At 51.9% G+C, this 9,385-nt stretch overlaps 1 protein-coding gene across 1 annotated transcript in view; it reads left to right on the top strand.

Moving 5' to 3' along the window:
* Positions 1-3,887: 3,887 nt before the first annotated feature.
* The window catches only part of LOC134351683 (ataxin-7-like protein 1), a 258,916-nt gene continuing 253,418 nt past the window's right edge, over positions 3,888-9,385 (top strand). The window contains exons 1-2 of the mRNA XM_063058175.1: positions 3,888-4,009; positions 4,478-4,546. Coding sequence (XP_062914245.1) covers positions 3,913-4,009; positions 4,478-4,546 — 166 coding nt within the window. The 5' untranslated portion in view covers positions 3,888-3,912. The remainder of the gene's footprint in view (positions 4,010-4,477; positions 4,547-9,385) is intronic.

Below are 9,385 nucleotides of genomic sequence, written 5' to 3'. Positions count from 1 at the left end.
GCCTCCGAACAGTAGTAAAGATTACAACAGAAGTCAGAAAAAGCATGTCAAAAGGGCAACATATGTTGGTCGTGGGGGATTTCAATATGCAGGTAGATTGGGAAAATCAGGTTGGTGCTGGATCCCAAGAGGGGGAATTTGTAGAGTGCATAGAAGATGGCTTTTTAGAGCAGCTTGAGGTTGAGCCCACTAAGGGATCATCTATTTTGGATTTGGTGTTATGCAACGAACTGGAATTGACTAGTGAGCTTAAGGTAAAGGAAACCTTAAGAGACAGTGATTATAATACAGTATGATAGAATTCACCCTGCACTGTGAGAGTGAGAAGCTAAAGTCAGATGCATCAGTATTACAGTGGAGTAAAAGAAATTACACTGGCATAAGGGAGGAGCTGGTCAGAGTTCATTGGAAGGGGACACTAGCAAGGATGATGGCAGAGCAGCAATGGCTGGAATTTCTGGGAGCAATTTGGAAGGTGCAGGATAGATACAAACCAAAGAAGAAGTATTCTAAAGGCAGGATAACGCGACCCTTGCTGACAAGGGAAGTCAAAGTCAATACAAAAGCCAAAGAGAGGACATATAATAGAGCAAAACGTTGTGGGATTTTAGAGGATTGGGAAGCTTTTAAAAACCAACAGAAGGGAACTCAACGTAATAAAGATGGTAAAGATAGAAAACGAAGGTAAGCTAGCCAATAATATTAAAGAGGATACCATAAATTTCTTCAGATATACAAAGAGCAAAGGAGAGTTGAGAGTAGATATCGGACCACTGGAAAATGATGCTGGCGAGGTAGTAATGGTGAACAAGGAAACAGCAGATGAACTGAGCAAGTATTTTGTTTCAGTCTTCGTGTGGAAGACATTAACAGTATGGCAGAAGTTCAAGTGCGTCAGGGGGCAGAAGTGAGTAAAGTCACCATTACTAGGGAGAAGGTACTTGGGAAACAGTAAGGTCTGAAGGTAGATGAATCACCTGGACCAGATGGTCTACAGCCCAGGGTTGTGAAAAAGGAGGCTGAAGAGATTGTGACAGCATTACTAACGAACTTTCAAGAAGCACTAGATTCTGGCATGGTTTGGGAGGACTGGGAATTGCAAAGGTCACTCCACTCTTCAAGAAGTGAGAAAGTCAGAAGAAAGGAAACTATAGGCCATTTAGTCTGACCTCAGTGGTTCAGAAGATGTTGGGAGTCGATTGTTAAGGATGTGGTTTCGGGGCACTTTGAAGCACACAATAAAATAGGCTGAAGTCAGCATGGTTTCCTTAAGCAAAAATCTAGCCTGACAAATCTGTTGGAATTCTTCGAAGAAATAACAAGCAGGGTAGACAAAGGAGAATTGGTGGATATTGTGTATTTGGGTTTTCAGAAGGCCTTTGGGAAGGTGCAACACATGAGGCTGCTTAATAAGTCAAGAGCCATGTAATTACAGAAAAGATACTAGCATGGATAGAGCATAGGCTGATTGGCAAGAGGAAAAGAGTGAGAATAAAGGGAGCCTTTTCTGGCTGGCTGCCGGTCACTGCTGGTGTGCCACAGGGGAGGTTCACAAGGATGGTTCTGGGAATGAAAGGGTTCTGTGCTGGGACCACTTCTTATGTTACATGTCAATGATTTGGATGATGAAATTGGTAGTTACGATTAGACCATAAGACATGAGCAGAATTAGGTCATTTGGCCCATCGAGTCTGCTCTGTCATTCAATCATGGCTAATCCTTTTTTCCCCCTCCTCAGCCCCACTACCCAGCCTTCTCCCTATAATCTTTGATGCAGTGTCCAATCAAGAACCTATCAAGCTCTGCCTTAAACGCAAACAACAGGAATTCTGCAGATGCTGGAAATTCAAGCAACATACATCAAAGTTGCTGGTGAACGCAGCAGGCCAAGCAGCATCTATAGGAAGAGGCGCAGTCGACGTTTCAGGCCGAGACCCTTCGTCAGGACTAACTGAAGGAAGAGTGAGTAAGGGATTTGAAAGCTGGAGGGGGAGGGGGAGATGCAAAATGATAGGAGAAGACAGGAGGGGGAGGGATGGAGCCGAGAGCTGGACAGGTGATAGGCAGAAGGGGATACGAGAGGATCATGGGACAGGAGGTCCGGGAAGAAAGACGGGGGGGGGTGACCCAGAGGATGGGCAAGAGGTATATTCAGAGGGACAGAGGGAGAAAAAGGAGAGTGAGAGAAAGAATGTGTGCATTAAAAAGAGTAACAGATGGGGTACGAGGGGGAGGTGGGGCCTAGCGGAAGTTAGAGAAGTCAATGTTCATGCCATCAGGTTGGAGGCTACCCAGACGGAATATAAGGTGTTGTTCCTCCAACCTGAGTGTGGCTTCATCTTTACAGTAGAGGAGGCCGTGGATAGACATGTCAGAATGGGAATGGGATGTGGAATTAAAATGTGTGGCCACTGGGAGATCCTGCTTTCTCTGGCGGACAGAGCGTAGATGTTCAGCAAAGCGGTCTCCCAGTCTGCGTCGGGTCTCACCAATATATAAAAGGCCACATCGGGAGCACCGGACGCAGTATATCACCCCAAATATATATTATATATTGGTGAGACCCGACGCAGACTGGGAGACCGCTTTCTTCTTCCCCTGCTTCCCTCCCCCTCCTCCTCCCCCCTCCCCCTCCTCCTCCTCCCCCCTCCTCCTCCCCCCCTCCCCCTCCCCCTCCTCCCCCTCCTCCTCCTCCCCCTCCCCCTCCTCCTCCTCCCCCTCCCCCTCCTCCTCCTCCCCCTCCCCCCCTCCTCCTCCTCCCCCCCTCCTCCCCCCTCCTCCTCCCCCCTCCTCCTCCCTCTCCTCCCCCCTCCTCCTCCCTCTCCTCCCCCTCCCTCTCCTCCCCCTCCTCCTCCCCCTCCTCCCCCCTCTTCCTCCCCCCTCCCCCCTCCTCCTCCCCCCTCCTCCCCCCTCCTCCTCCCCCCTCCTCCTCCCCCCTCCTCCCCCCTCCCCCTCCCCCTCCTCCCCCTCCTCCCCCTCCTCCCCCTCCCCCTCCTCCTCCCCCTCCTCCCCCTCCCCCTCCCCCTCCTCCTCCTCCCCCTCCCCTCTCCTCCTCCTCCTCCCCCCCTCCTCCCCCCTCCCCCTCCCCCCTCCTCCCCCTCCCCCCTCCTCTCCCCCTCCTCCCCCCTCCTCTCCCCCTCCTCCCCCACTCCTCCCCCCCCCTCCTCCTCCTCCCCCCCTCCCCCCTCCCCCCCTCCTCCCCCCTCCCCCCTCTTCCTCCCTTCCTCCCCCCCTCTTCCTCCCCCCCCCCCCCTCTTCCTCCCCCCCTCCCCTCCTCCTCCCCCCTCCCCTCCTCCCCTCCTCCTCCCCCCTCCCCCCTCCTCCCCCTCCCCCCTCCTCCCTCCTCCCCCCTCCCCCCTCCCCCCCTCCTCCTCCCCCCCTCCCCCCTCCTCCTCCCCCCCCCCCCCTCCTCCTCCCCTCCTCCCCCCTCCTCCCCCCTCCTCCCCCCCTCCTCCCCCTCCTCCTCCCCCCCTCCTCCTCCCCCCCTCCTCCTCCCCTACTCCCCCCTCCTCCCCTCCTCCCCCCTCCTCCCCCTCCTCCTCCTCCCCCCCTCCACCTCCCCCCTCCTCCCCCCTCCTCCCCCCTCCTCCCCCCTCCTCCCCCTCCCCCCTCCTCCCCCTCCCCCCCCTCCTCCTCCTCCCCCTCCTCCCCCCCTCCTCCCCCTCCTCCTCCTCCCCCCTCCTCCTCCCCCCCTCCTCCTCCCCCCTCCTCCTCCCCCCTCCTCCCCGCCTCCTCCCCCCTCCTCCCCTCCTCCCCCTCCTCCTCCTCCTCCCCCCTCCTCCTCCTCCTCCTCCCTCCCCCTCCCCAGTTCCCTCTCCCCCTCCCTCCTTCCAATCGGTTGAAGATGGCGGAAAGAGCCGAAGGTGACGTCACTGCTTGGCGAAGGCAGCACAGCAACAAGAAGGAATAGCAATGGCGACATTGGAACGCAAAGTGCCCAGTCCTGAGGCATTTTTGGGCAAGCCCTGGTCTTGCTGGATTGATGCTGCTAAAGTGCAATGCCCGGACAGTAAGCGGCTTTCTTCTTTCTCCCGCGAGGCGTTTGTGGTGGGGGAACGCGCCTGCTCGTGCTGTGGGGCCCGGTGTCCTCCATGCTTCCCCTGTGTGTGATGGTCAGTGAGGCTGAGACTGGGGCACAGGCACCTGGCTGCCGGGGGAACTGAGCTTGGCCCTGCCCTACCCTGCCCTGCTCTGCCAGCCGGACAGTGCCTGGGCTCTCTGCCAGACCTTCCTCCCGCCCTCCTCTCATTGTGAGAGCCGACCACAGTGGCTCTGTGTATATCTCTGTGTCTGTCTGTGCGCGAAAGGATGAAAGAGTGGTCATTCCCCTCATGTGGTCCAGGTAGATGATAAACACCGGCAATAATAATCGCTACTCTGCCTAACGAGGTGTCACTGATTGAACATCACTGCCATGTTTCCTTTATTTCTTCTTTTTATTTCTCTTTTCTTTTTGTTTGCATTTACTCATGTGCAGATACAGAATCAGAAGACACTGGGAAAGAGGGTGGAAAGAACAGAGAGGTGATGAGGCTTAATAAAGAAGGTAAGAGTGGCAGTGATGCTGAAAGCACCGTCGCAACGTTATCCAGTAAATACAACATGCTATATATCTTTCTCTATTACCTGCCGCCAGTCTTTGACAGGTATTGAAATGAATGAATGAATGAATGAATGAATGAATGAATGACATACTTCTAATACTGATTGCACAATGTTTACATTGGTTGTGTGTAAGTATTACTCACAGGCCATGGAAATACTAACCCTAATGTTCACAACACATTGCCTTTGATAATTCAAAGTCAAGTTTGATTTTCAGCTGCTTGTGAATCCCAATTAATCCTGACTGCAACTTATGTTTTGGAAACTTATATTAATACAGATGCATTTTTAATGATGGTTCATCACAGGTTTGTTTACATTTGGGAATTTTGTTATTCTGAAGTTATGAACACTGCATTTCACTGCAATGATGGTGCGAAAAGCTTTAAGAAATCTAAATATTGGATGAATTCCATTTAATTGTTAACGTAACAAGTATCCCAGCAGGGATTTATTCATCTCTCATGGTCCTGCTGGTATGTATTGAATCAAGGGGAGCATTGACTCCTGGCCACCCAAGTCCAGGATCTGCTTTTGCCAAAGAAAAGCACTCTGAAGTACAAAATGCTGAAGTACAGCAGACATATTTGTGTTTAGTACACAATAAAGTGGATCTTAGCTTTAATGCTGAAATTTTCATTTTTGCTATAATTAAAAAAAAGATATCTCAGTGATTGTCTAAGTATTGTGTCCTTTGATAGTTGTGATATATAATAAATGAAGTTTAGGTATTTTATGGCATTGATGTGTAAAACATTAAGTTCAATGCATTATGCATCTTATGCATCTGGAGGTTATCATCAGTTGGTGATCAGTCTCACAACATTTTACTCTTCCATAAAAGTCAGTACAATTCTCCATCACCAATGAATTACTTTATTTGTGCACTAATCTATATAAAATCACACAATTTAACCATGTGAATTATTTTCTTTGCCCTTTGTATTTCAAAACATTTTTATTGTACTGTCAATGTTCATGTTCATGAATCAGTTTAAGAAATGAAAATTCTGAGTCAGTTTCATTGCGATATGTATTACCACCGTATTTTCTGATAGTTTATCTTTTGGCTAAATGGAGGTGCTAAAAAAAGAGAAAAACACCGTGAATTTATAATTTTGAATGATCCTGTTTTTTGTAGCTTAAATAAATTTTATTTGTACACGATATGTTTTTGACTTATTGTTTAGTTTTACATACTCTTATGATTTTGTTCTGGGTGTAATTATGGTGTGTGAGTTCTTTTGACAATTGAACTCATTAAGTTTCCATAGTTGAGACAGTCGAGGAGCCATCCTGTTTAATAAAATTCAGTTATTGCTTATTTTAAAGCATTCTAGATTTAATACTTCAAGAAAGAAATGTGGTTAAGTTTCCCATCATATTTATAGCTAAAAATCTGAGGAGGTTTTTGGGAGAAACGATTCACAAAGAGATTGGCTAAACAAGGATGTGCTGGGATTGAAGAGAGTTCCGGAGACTGAAGGGGGATCTCCTTGAAACTTATTGAAGAGGAGGATGTTTTATAATGATGGAGTCTAGGAGCAGAGGGCACAGCCTCGGAATAGGACATTCCTCTAGAACAGAGATGAGGAGGAATTTCTTTAGGCAGAGGGTGGAGAATCTGTGGAATTCATTGCCACAGACTGCTGTGGAGGCCAGGTCGTTGGGTATATTTAAAGTGGAGGATGACAGATTCTTTGATTACTATGGGCATCAAAATAAGGAGAAAGCAGGAGAATGGGGTTGAGATGGATAACATATCAGCCAAGATGGAATGGTGGAGCAGACTTGATGTGCTGAAAGGCTAATTCCACTCCTATACCTTATGGCTGAAATTTAACATAGGTTCTTTATTAAGTAAAAGTGGACTGCTGAGAAGTCAGAGAATTATAGCAATGCACAGCACAGAACTGGACCCTTATAGCTTACTTCATCCATACATATTGTGATATATATCTACTCTAATCCCATTTGCTTGAATTAAGCTCATATCCCTCTACTTTCTTTTCCAAATACTTTTCCAGAATTGTAATTGTATCTGCTACCACCACTTCCTCTGCCACCTTGTTCCAGATAAGTATCATCCTGTGTGAAGAACTTACACCCAGATTTCCTTTAAATTGATCCCATCTCACCTTAAATCTTTGCCCGTATTTCCAGATTCTGCTGCTGTGGGGAAAATATTCTGGTTTGCTATCCTATAATTTTCATAATTATCTATCCCCTAAATTTGATAATATAGTTTTGTAAACTCTGTAAGGTCTGCCCATAGCTTCATATCTTCCATTGAGAATAAACTCAGCATGTCTGCTCTTTCCTTATAACTCCAGCTCTCCTTTCTTTGTGCAGAAGAGATTCACCGTCTCCATCCCTACCACATTCTTGCTGCAGTGTGGCACCTAATACTCTTAAGAGTGGTCTGGCTATTGTTTTGTACAATGCCGCATGACATTCCAAATTAGTACTCACGGTTCCAGCTTATAAAGGGAAACATACCATATATCTTTTCCATCACTCTGTCTAACTGAAAATTAGTCTCATGTGCTTTTGAAAGCTCAAGGAGGGAGGGGTAAGGGGCACAGCGGGAGAGAGGAGGAGGATGGAGGAGGGGATGAGGAGGAGGATGGAGGAGGGAGGCGGGGATGAGAAGGAGGGTAGGGGAGGAGGGAGGTGGGGATGAGGGGGAGGAGCGGGAGAGGGAGACTGGGAGGAGGGAGGTGGGGATGAGGAGGGGGAGACTGGGAGGAGGAGGAGGGAGGTGGGGGGAGACTGGGAGGAGGAGGAGGAGGGAGGTGAGGATGAGGAGGGGAGGCGGGGATGAGAAGGGGGAGGAAGGAGGAGGGTGGTGGCGATGAGGAGGGAGGCATGGGGATGACGAGGGAGGCGGGATGATGAGAGTGGTGGCGAAGAGGAGGAGGAGCAGGAGGGAGGCAGGAGATGAGGAAGAGGAGGAGGGAGCCTGGAGATGAGGAAAATGAGGGAGGCGGGGATGCGAGGAGGGGGATGAGGAGGGAGGAGGGAGGTGGGGGGATGATGAGGGAGGCGGGAATGAGGAGGAGGAGGAAGACGGTGATGAGGAGGTGGATGAGGGAGGCAGGGGATGGTGAGGGTGGTGGCAATGAGGAGGAGCAGGAAGGAGGTGGGGAAGAGGAAGAGGGAGGCTGGGGATGATGAGGAAGAGGGATGAGGGAGGTGGGGATGAGGAGGAGGGAGGCGAGGGAATGATGAGGGAGATGGGGGATGAGGAAGAGGAGGAGGGAAGTGGGGATGAGGGAGGTGGGGATGGGGAGGAGGGAGGCGGGGGATGGGGAGGAGGGAGGCGGGGGATGAGGAGGAGGGAGGTAGGGGGTGATGAGGAGGTGTGGATGAGGGGAGGGGAGGAGGGAGGCAGGAATGAGGAGGAGGAGAAGGGAGGTGGGGATGAGGAAGAGGAGGGAGGTGGGGGATGAGGAGGAGGAGGGAGGTGGGGGATGAGGAGGAGGAGGAGCAGGGAGCCAGGAGATGGGGGATGAGGAGGAGGAGTGAGGTGGGGATGAGAAGGAGGGAGGTGGAGGATGAGGAAGAGGAAAGCGGGGAATGAGGAGGAGGAGGAAGAGGGAGATGGGGATGGGGAGGAGAGAGGTGGGGGATGATGAGTGAGGCGGGGATGAGGAGGAGGAGGGAGTCGGGAGGTGGAGATGGGGAGGAGGGACAGTCGGGATGAGGAGGAGGGAGGCTCGGGATGAGGAGGAGGGAGGCTCGGGAGGAGGATGGAGGTGGGGAGGAGGGACACGTGGGAGGAGGAGAAGGAGGGAGATGGGGAGGAGGAAGGCAGGGGAGGAGAAGGAAGAAGGTGAAGGAGGCAGGGGTGGAGGAAGAAGGAGTCAGGAGGTGGAGGAGGAGGTAGGCAGTTGATGGGAGGTGGAGGAGGGGGAGTCGGGATGAGGAGGAGGGAGGCTCGGGAGGAGGATGGAGGTGGGGAGGAGGGACACGTGGGAGGAGGAGAAGGAGGGAGATGGGGAGGAGGAAGGCAGGGGAGGAGAAGGAAGAAGGTGAAGGAGGCAGGGGTGGAGGAAGAAGGAGTCAGGAGGTGGAGGAGGAGGTAGGCAGTTGATGGGAGGTGGAGGAGGGGGAGTCGGGATGAGGAGGAGGGAGGCTCGGGAGGAGGATGGAGGTGGGGAGGAGGGACACGTGGGAGGAGGAGAAGGAGGGAGGTGGGGAGGAGGAAGGCAGGGGAGGAGAAGGAAGAAGGTGAGGGAGGCAGGGGTGGAGGAAGAAGGAGTCGGGAGGTGGAGGAGGAGGTAGGCAGTTGATGGAGGGAGGTGGAGGAGGAGAAGGAAGGTTTGGGGATGAGGAGGAGGAGAAGGGGCGGAGGTTAAGCAGGCAGGGATGAGGAGGAAGAGGTAGAGGGAAGCAGGAGATGAGGGAGGTGGGGATGAAGGGGATGCGTGGGATGAGGAGATAGGGAGGAATGGAGGAGGAGGGAGGTGGGGAGGAAGTGGAAGGAGGCAGGGATGAAGAAGACGTGGGGAAGGAGGACAAGAGGAAGAGAGGAGGAGGGAGGCAGGATATGAAGAGGAGGAGGCTGGGATGAGGACAAAAGAGGCAGGGAGGGAGGAGGGGGAGGTGGGGGATGATAAGAGGGAGGAAGAAGGAAGTGGGGGATGAGGAGGAGGAAGGAGGCAGGGATGGGGCAGTGGAGGAGGGAGGCGGGGGTGAGGTGGAGGCAGGAGGCGGGTGATGACGCAGGTGATGAGAAGGAGGCGTGTGATGAGATTGGGGAGGAGGAAGAGGTTGG

This window comes from Mobula hypostoma, chromosome 9 (assembly GCF_963921235.1).
Source record: "Mobula hypostoma chromosome 9, sMobHyp1.1, whole genome shotgun sequence".
Classification (NCBI taxonomy): Eukaryota; Metazoa; Chordata; class Chondrichthyes; order Myliobatiformes; family Myliobatidae; genus Mobula; species Mobula hypostoma.
The sequence above is the reverse complement of the archived record's forward strand: the minus strand, read 5'-3'. Positions and strand labels throughout refer to the sequence as shown.